At 48.3% G+C, this 15,625-nt stretch overlaps 1 protein-coding gene across 1 annotated transcript in view; it reads left to right on the plus strand.

The window, feature by feature from the left end:
- Nucleotides 1–8,075: 8,075 nt before the first annotated feature.
- Nucleotides 8,076–15,625, plus strand: part of LOC139268021 (calcium-activated chloride channel regulator 1-like) — a 46,201-nt gene continuing 38,651 nt past the window's right edge. Inside the window, exon 1 of the mRNA XM_070885998.1 lies at nucleotides 8,076–8,349. Coding sequence (XP_070742099.1) covers nucleotides 8,188–8,349 — 162 coding nt within the window. The 5' untranslated portion in view covers nucleotides 8,076–8,187. The remainder of the gene's footprint in view (nucleotides 8,350–15,625) is intronic.

Here is a 15,625-nt window from a genome sequence, read left to right on the forward strand (position 1 = left end):
TCACAATTGCCTTCATTCCACCAACCTCACGAAAAATATAATGTTTGGATCATTTTTGAAATCATTAAAGTGTGTAATCTTGGCCAATATTTAAAGAAACTCATTTGATACAGTGTATGTGTATAATTTACGAGCTGAAAATGTTTAACTAATGCCTGAGATATCCTTTCACACTGATGCAAACAGGTCCTGTGCCTTTTTGCACCATCTGTAACACTTTCTTGCATAATTGCTGGTCAGTCGGCGGGTAAAGTTTTTGTGGCCCGCGCGGATGGCCTGTCAACGTGTACGTTGACCGACTGCAAGTTCTGGATTTCGCACATGCGGAAATCCCAAACTTGTGGTGGATTTCAAAGGAGGTATGGCAGCGTACTCTTTGAGAGAGCACCGTTATCCCAACCGCAAAATCTGGGCCATCAAAGCTGCCATTAACCCTGCAAAATTAAGAAAATACAAAGACAGCTACTTGAATTTTGGTTTTATTTGTACTGTAAGTGGAGATATACCTCAACCGAATTATGTAATTTGTGCACAAATACTGTGCAATAAATGTTTGAAGTCGTGTCCCCCCCCAAATTACAGCGACATTTAATTATCTAGTAAGAAATATGTAAGAACAAGAAATGTTTTTTTGAGTGACAGGCTAAGGAACTGAGCAGTACTAACGCAGTAATGAAATCCACAACTACCGCTGATAAAAAGCGTTTAGTCTCATCCTACTTAGTGGCGCAGAAAATTGCTAAAGCAAGAAATTATATACAATTGCTTTGGATTTGATAATGCGGCCTGCCATTGAAAAGGCCAAGCAACTAGAAAAATACCAATGTCAAAAGATGCTGTTAAACGACGGATTGATTTAATGTCAGAAGAAATAGTTTGCAGCACATTGATCGGGTGCGTGACACTGACTTTGCTATACAACTTGATGAAGCCACAGACATTTCTAAAATATTTGAGATGTCTAAGCTGTAAGATTTCTGAATCTCTCTGGGCTTATCTTTGACAGTGAGATGATTTGTTCAAAACAATTGTAAGGGTTTATTAAAAACATACACAGATGCACATTAGCAGTAGTGATCAGTTATCCTAAATAGACACACACATGCTCATTACCAACAGTTGTCAGTTATGTTATAACAGAGCTACAATGAGGTGATAGTAACGTGTGATATACTTTATGTCCCTTTGGCTGGCTGGTTTGGACACACGGCATGCTGATTTGGCTGGTCTTCAACAGGAGGTCTTTTGCCGTGTGTCCAGCAGGGAGAGAAGAGAGTAGAGAAAAGTTCCTGGCTTGCGTTTTTTATATTCCTCAAGGCCATTGTCCTCAAAAATCCTCCTGATTGGACTTTGGTTCCAGGGCAGCTCCTTATTGGCTCTCCTCGCACATGTGGCTGTCAGGTTTGGCTCAGCCATCTCTGATTAGTTTAAATGGCTTTCCAATACACAAAACCCATGCGGCAGCTCTGGGGGCTTTCATTTTGTTTCTTACAAAACTTAGCCCATGCTGGCAATCTGTGGGCTTCCATTTTATCTCAACACAAACAGGCCTTGCTGTTAATCTACACTTTTAACATTTATACACACACAGAATCAATTAATAAACACTTTTCTTCTTACAAAGCTGAGAACATAAGAAATAGGAGCAAGAGTAGGCCATTCAATAAGATCATGGTTGATCTGATCTTGGCCTCAACTCCACTTCCCTGCCCGCTCCCCATAACCCTTGACTCCCTTATCATTCAAAAATCCGTCTAAGGAAATGAAAGACGGCTTTTTATTTTGCAAAGCACTCAAAACAACAAAGTCAGATGATATTTTCAAGTGGTTCAATGACTTTGTGGCACCAGCTGAAATCAGCAGAACAAATTGCATTGGGTCTGCACTAACGCAGCTGCAGCACTGGCTGGAAAGCATTCTGGTGTGCAAAAAATAAAAACCGCTGCACCTCCCACTATTTGGACACATTGTTTTTTAAACCGAGCGCGCTTTGCTGCGAGAGATAGTGAACCAGGTCTTCATAATGTCCTCACACAGCGGTAACACTCGTTAATTTTATTAAATCCAGAGCAACAAACCTCGGGGCCAAAATTGCTCACTGCCGGAAAAGCGGCGCCCCTACCCTGTTGCAGTTTTTACCGGTGCGGTGAATGAGGTGGCCTCTTGAACGAAATTCCGCTCTTTGGCTATTTTCTTCAGCGGACCACGAGCCGTTCATAATGGGGGCAGATGTGCGGCGGTGAGCGGAAGTTCGCACACTAGAGGGGTGGAAGTTGGGTGGGTGGAGTGTCCGCTGCTGTCACTCACACCACCGTAGCGCCGATGACATCACAGTTGCCGTGTCACCACGTCTCGCCCTTCTCTTAAAGGGGAGCGATGCTGTGATTCTTTAGGTTTGATCCACTGGGCCACCAGGGAGGGTTTTGGCCGGGACAGCGGCCTGGCACCCAAGAGGTGTCGCCAGGCTGTCTGTTGGCGGTCCAGCCGAACCCGGGGGCACAATTGTTGGCCCGACACGGCAGCCGACAAAACAAAAAGATGGCGGCAGCAGGCCCTCCCCTTTAATGGCAGCCGCTCCACCATTTTGAACAGACTCCAAGCTCAGTGACGGAAAAGGCGGCCGCTGGCACCGAGCGGTGGGAGCAAGATTTTTCTCGGTGGGATTTTGCGGTCGGGGGGGGGGGGGGCGAACATCGGTGGCGTGCGCACTGCCGATGCACTTAGAACGGATCGGCAGCAGCGGAGCGGGTCACTGCCGGGATACCGCAGCAGCAGAATTTTCAAAATGGCAGTTATTCCACGAAAAATCGGCAGCCATCGCAGTCCGCAGCGTGGCCGCTGATTTCTGGCGGTAACGGGCCTTAAGGCAAGGGGCAATTTTGGCCCCCAGGTGTGTTGCTGCACTTTGTAAGGAAGTGGGTGCAGAGGACAATTGCATGCTCATGCAGACAGAGGTGAGATGGCTACCTCGAGGCAGAATACTTGTATATTTCATCTCCAGGAAGAGACAGGTACTTAGCTGATCAGGAACCTGAACTTGGCGAGGTGCTGAAAGTTGACACATGGCTGGCTAAACTGGGTTACCTCACAGACACATTCAGTGATATGTATAAGCTGAATAAAACTGCAAGGTGGGAGAATTTTTTTTTGTCCAGTGTGAAAGAATTGTTTCATTCGAAAGGAAACTGCAAGTCTGGAAGGTTCTTGCCTGTGGAGGGGGTGGGGGGGTCACTTTGGATACCTTTGAGCTCTCGTATTCTTTCATTTTAAGAAAGAAATGTTGACTTTGATGAAATGAAACCACAGCTGGCAGTGCATCTATCTGATCCACTCAGCAAATTGGAAAGCCCAGTAATTGCGGTCGGAGGCCTCCAATCACAAAAATATTTACGAATGTACCCGGTGGTCCAGGAGGAACGAACACTTGTGCTACGAGGCCTCGATACGCAGCCCAGTGCAGGGGCCCACGTATTCCAGGAGCGTACGTGCATCCCTGGGCCGAACCGACCAATGAAAATGGCGTATCCCCATTGACAGTAATGGTGAGTTGCGTTTGTAGGGAGTGGGGATTTCTATGAGTGGGGATACTCCCAGAAACACACACATTTTAAATAAGTAACAAAAACACTTCACATATTTCAAATTAATTGGAATTTAATGCTTCAAACAAAAATTTATTTTAACTGAATTTTTTTAAATATGTTTTAATAGGGGTAAAAAATAAACTTCCCTTAATGGACAGGGATTTTAAATATAAAAATTATTGATAATGTTATTTTTCTATCTTTTAAAACTCTTATGCTGGTAAAAGCAGGCCACAAAGGCTCGTCTCCCAGGGATACGTTGGAACTGTCAATAGAAATGTTGACAGTTCGCAAATGCCGGTTCTCTCCGCGTGCGCCGGAACTTGAGGCCTCTTCGGGCGTGAGCTCACACCGTACGCACCAGGAGAGGCTGCAATTTACGGCCCGATACTTATTTTCCAGAATTCTCAATGGAACCGTCTGCTACACACCTGTGGGCTACAAACCCCGTTAGTGAGAATATTGATTGAAGCTAAACTGCCACCCTCTATTCAAAGAGCTCACTGACATTTCATACAGCTCCCTCAGAACCAAGTTCACCGAAATGCTGCTGGAGACATCTTGGTGCGAAAGCTCCGATGAATACAGCACTGAAAGTGTTGGCCCCATTTCATACAACTGACTTATGCGACATTGGATTTTCAGCAATGACATCAATGGAATCAAAGTACCGAGTCACATTGACCATGATGTGCACGCGTGCTTGTCGAAATTACCCCTACATCTCGACAGAATTGTTACTCAGCACCAGCAACAAGTTCCACATTAAATAAGTAAAACAAAAATAATATATATGTTTAATTGTATAACTAATTTTTATACAGAAACAATACTAGGGGGTCCGTGGAATTTTTATAACACGGGATGGGTTTTGGGGGTGCCTCAGAAGCAAAAGGTTGAGAACCTTTGGTCTAAGGAGCCGTCCTTATTCCATGTGGGAGGGGGACACTGTACAAAATTCACATGAATTTTTTGGTTGCAGTATGTGACCCCATCAGATGGTACTTACAGATATGTACTTTTTAAAAAGATGTTACACGGTTGTTACATTTCAAGGTCGTTCCTTCAGGATTTGGGATCAGCAAGGTAAATGGGTACAAGAATAGACTGAGATGTCAGTCATCATCTGCTTCAAACCGAAAGAATGAGTGAACCCATGTACAAGGAAGTGCCAGCTGTACCAGAACTGATTAAGTCTGACTCTTGGTACTCTGATACAAAGAGCAACACATTGTCTGGATCGAAGTTATTCATCTTTTATTAACAATTTATTCTTGGTAATAAAGATACTGCTTTAATTGATATAATCTTGCGTGCACGTCCTGTCCGCATATGTTATTTCTGTAGCACTTTTTGTGTCAGCATTTTCCAATGGGAAAGCCGTATATAAACATTTTATCATTTCACCATCGTTTATCTTTTGGGGAAAGAAGATTGTGCACCAATTTTTCTCTCTCTAGTTTCCAATGTCCAAATTATTAAACACACTAGATTTCATATTTCACAATACAGATTGAACCTCCCTTATCCGGAACCCTCGGGACCTGTCCTGTTCTGAATAAGGGATTTTTCTGGATGAGGGGTGGTCACGCTAAATTGGATGTTACAGGCACTGAGCAAGGGGATATCAGGGCTGGCTGGCTTGGAGCTGGGAGTGCGGCAGAGAAGTCTTGGGGGGGGGGGGGGGTGCGGGGTAATGGATCGTGGGATCAGGCCAGTGATTGCGGGAGTCGGCAGAGAGGAAGGACTTCAATTTGTTCATGTCAGAGTTCTGCGCATGTGCCACCCGATGGCCAAGAATAGTTCCGGGGATTCAGACTAGATTGGGGTAGATTTTAACTTGACCGCCTAGTGTGATCTGTATGGTAGTGGTGTTAAAATAATTGCAGTGCTTAATGCCTTGTTAACGCAGGTGAAAGGGACCTATCAGTGGGTGGCCAGACTGCTCAGCTGTCTTGGGTGGTAGGCATTTTCATATGCGAGGCTCAAAACCACACTCTTCCCATTTTACCCAATGGATACAGTTGAAGAAGACCCAAAAAGAGCAAATTTGATTTTCTATTTGTGGGTCACGAGATGCAGGAGTCCTCCTCCGAGCCCCGCAAAAATGGTGGGCCACGGCTGCACCCCTGTCGGAGGCTGGTCAGGAGTGCATTGGAATAGTCAAGTCTGGAGGTAACAGAGGCATGGGTGTGGGTTTCAGCAACAGATGAGCTGTGGCAGGGGCGGACACTGGCCATCTTATGGAAGTGGAAGTTGTCGGGCTTGGTGATGGTGAGGATATGGGGTCGGAAGCTCGTCTCAGGGTCAAATAGGACAGAGTTCGTGGCGGGGACCGAAGACAATGGCTTTGGTCTTCCCAATATTTAACTAGGGGAAGTATCTTCTCTTCAAGTATGGGACGTAGAGCAAATAGTGTGACAAATCAGAGGCAGTGGCGGGGTGGAGAGGTGGTGGGGTGAGCTGGTTGTGGTCACCGTACAGGTGGAATCTGATGGGCTTTTGGATGATGTCGCTGAGGGGCAGCATGTAGATGAGAAATAGGAGGGGGGGGGGGGGCCAAGGATAGATTCCTGGGGGCTTCCAGAGGTAATGGTGTGGGAACGGGAAGAGAAGCCGTTGCAGAAGATACTCTGGCCATGACTGGATAAGTAAAAATGGAACCAGCTGAGCGCAGTCGCACCCAGCCCGACAATGAAGGAGGGGTGTTGGCGGAGGATAGTGTGGCCAATCATGGCAAAGGCTGCAGACAGGACAAGGAGGGATAGTTTACCATGATCACCATCACACAGGATGTCATTTGGGACTTTGATAAACCAATTTTCTACGCCAGCTACCTTGAGTCTGTTTAAAAAATGTCTGACTGCCGAGCTGTCAGTTTCCTTTCTCATTGGCTAAGTGTTTAAGACTCTGCCTTTTCAGGCACAGAATCGGTACTGCCCCAACCAGGTGGGTCAGCCCATAATTGGGAGTCTGGCCTTGTTTCAATAAGTTTTACGAGCTACCAGCCCGTCGCACCTCCACTGCAGAGCGCCCATTCCGCTTTTTGAATTTCGGGCTCCTTGCCTCGGCGAATGGGTCGGGAAGAGGGGGAAGGAACGGCAATGGGTGTGTCTGATCACAATAATGTGGGGTCAGGGGAGCACGCCTGCGCCTCCTGGCTACACAGGAACGATTTGTTTTACGTTTTTTCTTTAAATGTATCATTTGTTGGAGCCCGCCGAAGGACCCTGGGTGGAACAGGCACAGCTCCTGCCGTGTTCTTCCTAAAGCAATTTCTGCCAGGGTGCCTAAAACAGGTAGTATACCTCTCGTTTACATCTGGCAGGGGGTCTAACGCCTGTTTTAGGTGGCTGCCAGGGACACTTGCAAAAATTACCTGACCCAATATCCGGTTGAGCGTCTTTTGTAAGAACATAAGAAATAGGAGCAGGAGTAGGCCATTTGGCCCTTCGAGCCTGCTCCGCCATTCATGGCCGATCTGTTCATGGACTCAGCTCCACTTCCCTGCCCGCTCCCCATAACCCTTTACTCTCTTATCGCTCAAAAATCTGTCTATCTCCGCCTTAAATATATTCAATGACCCAGCCTCCACAGCTCTCTGGGGCAAAGAATTCCACAGATTTACAACCCTCTGAGAGAAGAAGTTCCTCCTCATCTCAGTTTTAAATGGGCGGCCCCTTATTCTGAGACTGTGCCCCTTTCAGGCATCCTTTGAGCGCAAGCTGTTTCCCAAAATTGGTGGTGATTATGCGTGTTGTGCACTCGTAAAATGGCTGCAACGAAGTTCAGTTTGTACCCGAGTAACTATAGTCAGCTGCTATTTAAACAGGACATACTGACTAAAAGAAAGACTTGGATTTATATAGCGCCTTTCACAACCACCAGACGTCTGAAAGCACTCTACAATGAAGTACTTTTGGAGTGTAGTCACTGTTGTAATGCAGGAAACATGGCAGCCAATTTGCGCACAGCAAGCTCCCACAAACAGCAATGTGATAATGAGCAGATCATGTTTTTTTTTGTTATGTTGATCAAGGGATAGACATTGGCCAGGACACCGGTTATACCTCCCTTGCTCTTCTTCAAAATAGTGCCATGGGATCTTTTATGTCCACCTGGTAGTGGCAGCCTAGATTTATGTGCTCAAGTCCCTGGGGTGAGACTTGAACCCACAACCATCTGAGTCCAAGGTCAAGTGGGCTATCCACTGAGCCATGGCTGACACAGGGAATGATAGAGAACAATAATGGAAGAAATGGTGTTGGATAAGTTTGGTCAGTCTTGTTACTGGTTGGGAAATTTTCTTGGGGCTCGATTTTCTTCCCATTTATAGGATGAAAAATCTTGCTGGCATGTTCTTATCTCCAAAAGATAGAGCTAGATTCCACCGTTAAAATATGATTGCACCTATCTAAAAATGAGTAACATATTAGCAATTATATCTGTTAGCTGCTGAAGATGATTTCCTTATTGCACATTCAGATTTCAGCAATAAATTCATAGCTGACGTGAAAGCCATTAATACAATTCAGCATAAATTAGTTTCGCTTCATAAGTACGATCCTTTGGGAGCAGAGAGGGCTTCAGTTCGGCTCCCATAATGAAATTCACAACAGTATTTCCTCTATCTCTGGCGTGCCTTATCTCTGTCTACGTTGTAAGGTGTTCTAAAGTGAAGCTGGTGAATAACGGTTATGATAATGTCGTCATTGCTATTAACCCTGGGATTCCAGAAGATCCCAAGCTCATTGTAAAAATCCAGGTAGGAAATAAGACATTGACTGAATTCCCCAATGCAGCGGTTCACGGTTCTTCATTATTTGTATAAATGTCATTGCAAGTAGTTGGTAAAACCATTAAAAGGGCACTTTAACAATGTGATATTCCCCACAAGTTTTCTTTTGTGGCTGTGTCTGTAGGAAAACAGGAACAGGAGTCGGCCATTCAGCCCCTCGAGTTGTTACGCCATTCAATTACATCGTGGCTGCTATGTATCTTAAAAAGATAAAAGAAAGACTTGCATTTATATAGCACCTTTCATGACCTCAGGATGCCCCAAAGCGCTTTACAGCCAATGAAGTAATTTTGAAGTGTAGTCACTGTTGTAATGTCGGAAACACGTCAGCCAAGTTGCACGCAGCAAGCTGTCACAAACAGCAATATGATAATGACCAGATAATCTGTTTTTGTTACGTTGATTTGAGAGATAAATATTGGCCAGGACACCAGGGATAACTCCCCTGCTCTCCTTCAAAATAGTGTCATGGGATCTTTCACGTCCAGTTGAGAGAGCCGATGGGGCCTCGGTTTAATGTCTTATCCAAAAGACGGCACCTCCAACAATGCAATACTCCCTCAGTACTGCACTGGTGTGTCAGCTTAGATATTTGTGCTCAAGTCTCTGGAGTGGGACTATGAACCTTCTGACTCAGAGGCAAGAGTGCTACCAACTTAACCATGGCTGACATTTAACTACGTTTATCTGCCTTGGTTCCATATCCCTTAATACCCTCCCAAGCTTTTCTTCAAAATAGTGTCATGGGATCCTCAGAAACTCTGATGTTTGGCAACCCCGCTCCCAGACTCCGGTTTTAAAATTCATAACATAAATTGGTAACTGTAGGGCTACAAAGGAGGCTTCGCTCCTTCTAAGGTGGACTAACTGATATAATTAATCGACACCTCGCCTTTCTGTTGGGGTTAAAAGGAAGGCTTCGCTTCCCCGGGGTGGATTAACTGATATAGATAATCGACACTTCGCCCAACTCCCATTGTATAATGATCACAGAAGTAAACAAACGAAACCTCAGGTTTACCGGTTTTATTACGAGCAATGCACGGGAAGATTCAGCCTAAAACATCCAAAATACAAGAGGTTTCTGTAAAGTCGTAACTCTACAGTATGAAACCACACAAGGCACATTCTGGGGACAAGGTCACTCTGTGACCTTAACTCTTTATTTACAGGACTCCAAAAACCATGGCCCTGCGTGGGACCTCCCGTTATATACCTGGGTGATCAGGTAAGGAGTGTCTCCCACAAGTTCACCCCTCGTGGTCAAGGTGTGCATCTAGGTTGAGTGTATACAGTAATACAGTGGTGTTACATTGTAGTTACATACATGACATCACCTCCCCCCCCAAAGTCTTATTGGGATCATAGGTTTAGTCTTTCAGGTGGTCTACGCTCCCTCGTGGAGCGCCACAGTTGGGGCTCTGGTTGTTGGACACTGACATGAGTGTCTGTCACCTGTGGTGATTCCGGCCTGTCCGGACTGACCGCAGGGACTGTGCATTCTTCAGATAGCTCTTGTTGCTCGTTCACTGGCAGTGGTGTGAGCTCCATCTTATGGTCTTCTTCAGGTTCCTCTGTGTCGATGCTGAACCTTTTTTTTACTTGGTCCAGATGCTTACGGCATATCTGACCATTGTTGAGTTTTACCACGATGACCCTATTCCCCTTTTTGTCAATTACAGTACCCTCAAGCCATTTGGGCCCCATGGCATGATTGAGGACGAATACAGGATCATTTATTTCCATACATCTCCCCTCGAATTACAGTCATGGTACTCATTTTGTGACTTGCGCTTGCCCTCAACTATGTCAGTCAGGACTGGGTGAATGAGGGACAACCGAGCTTTGAGTGTCCGTTTCATTAGTGGCTCTGCGGGCGGGACCCCTGAGAGTGAGTGCGGTCGGGATCTATAGGTCAGCAGGAGACGCGATAGGCGGCATTGTAGGGAGGGTCCTTAAATCCAGAGCATGCCTTGCTTAATGATTTGGACCGCACGTTCCGCCTGGCCATTGGAGGCTTGAATGGCGCAGTCCTGACTGGTTGATGCCATTGCCCGACATAAACTCTCGGAATTTGTAGCTTGTGAAGCATGGGCTATTATCACTAACCAGGATGTCCGGCAAGCCATGGGTTGCAAAGACTGCACATAGGTTTCCGCGGTGGTGGATGACGTGCATGACTTCAGAATGATGCACTCGATCCATTTCGAGTACGCATCTACCACAATAAGGAACATCTTTCCCATGAACGAGCCCATGTAGTCAACATGAATGCGTGACCATGGCCTTGTGGGCCAGGGCCATGGGCTGAGCGGGGCCTCCCTGGGGGCATTACCCAGCTGGGCACACGTCGTGCACCTGCAAACGCAGGGTTCCAGGCCACCAAACATGTGACCGGGCAATGGCCTTCATCAGCACAATGCCTAGGTGCTCGCTGTGGAGTTCCCTGATGAATGCCTCCCTGCCTTTCTGGGGCATAACTACCCAGCTGCCCCATAGTAGGCAGTTGGCTTGGATGGAGAGCTCATCCATCCTTCTGTGGAACGGTCTGTCCTCCTCAGGGCATGCTCCTTGTGCGGGCACCTAATCCCCAGTCAGGACACATTTCTTAATCAGGAATAGGAGGGGATCTCTGTTTGTCCAGATTTTGATCTGGCGGGCTGTGATGGGTGAGCCTGTGCTGTCAAAGGCATCGAAAGCCATGACCATCTCAGCGCTTTGCTCCGCTGCCCCCTCAGTGGTTGCCAGTGGAAGCCTGCTGAGCGCGTCAGCGCAATTTTCAATGCCGGGCCGGTGCCGGATGGAGTAGTCATAAACAGCCAGCGTGAGAGCCCATCGCTGTATGGGAGCTGATGCGTTGGCATTGACAGCCTTGCTGTCTGACAACAGGGATATTAATGGCTTGTGGTCCGTCTCTAATTCAAAATTCCTACCAAAGAGGTATTGATGCATTTTTTTTACACTATAGACACAGGCAAACGCTTACTTCTCGACCATCCCATATCCCCGTTCTGCTTGAGAGAGCGACCTGGAGGCATAAGCCACAGGTTGTAGTTGACCCTCAGCTTTGCCCTGCTGCAACACGCACCAACCCCATAGGACGATTGTCAGAACCAATTTTTTACAGGGGTCGTACAGGGTCAACAACTTGTTTGAACAAATTAGGTTTCGCGCCCGATCTAAAGCCCGCTCCTGACAGTCCCCGCAAAACCAATCGCAACCCTTACACAGGAGCACGTGTAGCGGCTTCAACAACGTGCTCAAGTTTGGCAGAAAGCTCCCAAAATAGTCCCAGGAATGAACGCAACTCCGATGTGTTTCAGGGCCTGGGTGCTCGTCGAATCGCCTCTGTTTTGGATTCGGTGGGCCGAATCCCATCTGCAGCAACCCTCCTGCCCAGAAACTCAACGTCAGGAGCTAAGAACACACATTTAGACTTCTTGAGTCGCAGGCCTACCCGGTCCAGTCGGCGTAGCACCTCCTCCAGGTTGTGGAGGTGTTCCTCGGCGTCTCGACCTGTGATGAGGATGTCATCCTGGAATACGATCGTTCCAGGAATGGATTTAAGCAGGCTTTCCATGTTTCGTTGAAAAATCGCGGCCGCTGATCGAATGCCAAACAGGCACCTGTTATAAACGAATAGTCCCTTCTGCGTGGTGATGGTGGTCAGTAGTTTAGATTCGTCGGCCAGCTCCTGGGTCATATAGGCTGAAGTGAGGTCCAACTTGGTGAACAGCTTGCCGCCTGCCAGCTTGGCGAAGAGGTCCTCTGCTCTCGGGAGTGGGTATTGATTTTGTAGGGACACCCGATTGATGTAGTGGCCTTGTAGTCGTCACAGATCCTGACAGAGCCATCCGCTTTTAGGACGTAAACGATGGGGCTCGCCCAGTCACTGAATTCAACAGGCGAGATGGTGCCTTCTCTCAACAGCCGCTCCAATTCGCTCTCGATTTTTTCCCACATCACATACGGCACCGCTTTGGCTTTGTGATGCACTGGCCTGGTGTCTGGGGTGATGTGTGTCACTACTTTAGTGCCTTTGGCCCCAAGTTTCGCCATGATTTGCTCCTGATTTTTAGGAGCAACTGGTGTAGAACGGAATATCTTAAAATTGGAATTCTCGCCATTTAGTTTGCTCCAGTTCTAGTCAGTTAGAACAGTTTCACTTTGGAACAGAATTTTTTTCCCAAAAGCGGACGTGTCCGGCCACTTACGCCTGTTTTCAAAGTTTCGTCAGTGAAAACTTACTCCAAACTAACTTAGAATGGAGTAAGTGAAGATTTTTGTATGCTCGAAAAAACCTTGTCTACACTTTAGAAAATCAGGCGTAGGTTACAAATCAGGCGTAGGGAATGGGGGGGGGGGGTTTAAAGGGAAGTTTACAAACATTAAACACTTCAGTTTTACAAATAAAGAGCCATCATCAATAATAAATGATAAAAACATCAATAAATCAACCAATAAATCAATCAAAAAAAATTAATAAGAAATAATTTTTTAAAAAATCAATAAATAAAACATTTTCTACTTACCGACTGCAGCACCGGGAGCCCTCCAACAGCGTGCTGGGATGCCCCCCACCCCCTCCCCCGCCCCCCAGTGTGTCTCTATCTCTGTCTGTCTGTCTGTCTGTCTGTGTGTCTCATTCTCTGTCTGTCAGTGTCTGTGTTTCTGACAGCGAGGGGAGGGGGAGGAGGGGGTAGAGGGAGAGAGGGGGGAGCAGAGGGAGGGAAGGGGGAGGGATGGGGGAGGTATGGGGGAGAAGGGGAAGGGGGAGGAGCGGGGGGAAAAGAGATGGGGGGGAAAGGAGATGGGGGGGGGAAAGGAGAAGGGGGAGGGAGGCTGAACCGGCCGGGCCCGAGACTTCGGGCAGGGCCCGTCCCTAGCACCAGATTTACAGGTAGGTGGCGTTGGGTCGGGTCGGGGGGAGCGCGGGTCGGGGAGGTGGTGGGAGGTCGGTCGGTTCGGTTCGGTTCGGGTCGGGGGGAGGGAGGGAGAGGAAGGTCAGGTCAGGGGGAGTGAGGTCAGGTCGGATCCAGTCTGGAGGCGGGGGGTGGGGTGGGGAGGGAAGCGGGAGTCAGGTCGGATCGGGTCCAGTCCGGGGGGTCGGGTTGGGTCCGGTCCGGTCCGGGGGCGGGGGGGAAGCGGGAGTCGTGTCGGGGTCTGGTCCAGGGGCGGGGGGGGGGGGGGGTGGAAGCGGGAGTCGGGTCGGTGTCGGGTCCGGTCCAGAGGCGGGGGGCGAGAAGCGGGAATCGAGTCGGGTCGGGAGGAAGCAGGAGCTGGCCGTGGGAGGAGCCTTATTCACGCAGCCCCAGTGAGGCCATTCGGCCAGGGCTAGGGGATGCGTGCTTCAGCCCCTCCCACACAGTTTTGGGCGCCTGGAGCTACTGCACATGCGCGCCCACTGTAGCGCGCATATGCAGAGGTCCCGGCACTGTTTTCAGCGCAGGGACCTGGCTCCGCCCCCTACAGCTCCTGCTGCGCTGCGCCGAGCTGCAAACGACCTGCAGGGAGCTGGAGAATCTGGAACTTTTTTTTAGACGCACTTTGTGGCGCGAAAAACGGGCGTCCAGGTTGGGACTGTGTCGTTCTAGGCGCGGCTTGAAACTTGGGCCCTTTGAAAGTCCCGATGCCAGGTTGGAATAGTGAATCGAATTGTTGTAGGACTTGTGAGCATGAACTTCGCTCCACAGATGACATTGCGTGAACATCCCCCCATTTCCAGTTCATCTCGGCTAACCAGCTCCTCCCCAACAGTGCGGGACCATTGTCCGGGACAATCCAGAGCGGCAGTCGATTCACTAACCCATTGTGTGTGACAGCCAACATTGCACTGCCTAGCACCAGAATGATTTCTTTAGTGTAAGTCCGTAATTGTGTCTCAATACGTGCTAATTTGGCTCCACTGGCTTTAAGTGGCCATAGCTTTTCAAATTGCTGAATGCCCATGAGTGACTGGCTGGCCCCAGTGTTCAGCTCCATGCGTACTGGGATACCATTTAATAAAACCCTCATCATCATCATTGTTGGCGTTTTGGTGTATGAACTGTGAATATTCGCCGCATGGACCCGCTGAACCTCAGCGTCCATCGATTTTCCCCAAAAGTCATCCTGCCTCAAAGAACCCTCTTCTGGTCCATCCACCTCATATATTGGTCTGGTTGCAGGCTTCCTGCATATTCGAGCTAAGTGGCCACTGAGATTGCAGTTCCTGCAGACAAACTGTTGAAATCTGCAAGATCTGGCTGAGTGTTTTCCCCCACACCTCCAGCACAAGTTAAAGTTTCCATTGTTGGGAACAAAGGGACTTTGGCCAGGCATTCCGCGCTGACTGTCCCTTTGACTGCTCTTAAGTACCCTATTAGTGGGGGTCAATGGCCCCATCCCGGGCCGCATCGTCCACTGTGATAGCGTGAATGTCTGCTCAGCCTGTCATTGTCTTAGTCGAGGTCCTGCTCTGGGGTCTATTGCTGCCTGGGGGGTATTGGACTGCCTCTGCCTGCCTGCGGGGCTCTGAGTCGCATTGATGATGTTGACTCCCTGATCCATCGCTGCGTTAGAGGCAGAATTGCGCGCGTATATTATTTTCGTCTCTTCCTCCCCCGCCATGAAAGTTTGAGCCATCAGCACCGCCGCTTCCAAGGTCAGATCCTTGGTCTCAATTAATTTGCGGAAAATTCCCGCATGACCGATGCCCTCGATAAAGAAGTCCCTTAGCATCTCCTCCCTGCAGGCGTCTGTGAACTTACAAAGGCTGGCCAAACGTCGGAGGTCCACTACGAAGTCCGGTGTGCTCTGTCCTTCACGACGTTGGTGGGTGTAGAATCTGTGTCGGGCCATATGTATGCTACTCGCCGGTTTGAGGTGCTCCCCGATCAATTTGCTAAGTTCTTCAACGGTTTTGTCCGCTGGCATTTCGGGTGCTAGTAAGTCCTTCATCAGCGCGTAAGTCTTTGGTCCGCAGCTGGTCAAAAGATGAGCCCTTCGCTTGTTGGCCACTGCATCCCCCAGCCATTCTTTCATAACGAAGCTTTGCTGAAGCCTCTCAACAAAATCGTCCCAGTCTGCCCCAACACAGTACTGTTCCTCTGTGCTACCGGTCGTCACCGATTAGTTAATGGCCATGCTTTTTTAACTGGGTCCAGTGTTTCCACTTGCCGATACACCTTATAACTATCATAACCTACCATTATTACCTGATAGGGTCAATTCCATTTGGGTGCCAGCCTGGACCTCTCTGGGG

This window comes from Pristiophorus japonicus, chromosome 8, assembly GCF_044704955.1.
Source record: "Pristiophorus japonicus isolate sPriJap1 chromosome 8, sPriJap1.hap1, whole genome shotgun sequence".
Taxonomy (NCBI): domain Eukaryota; kingdom Metazoa; phylum Chordata; class Chondrichthyes; family Pristiophoridae; genus Pristiophorus; species Pristiophorus japonicus.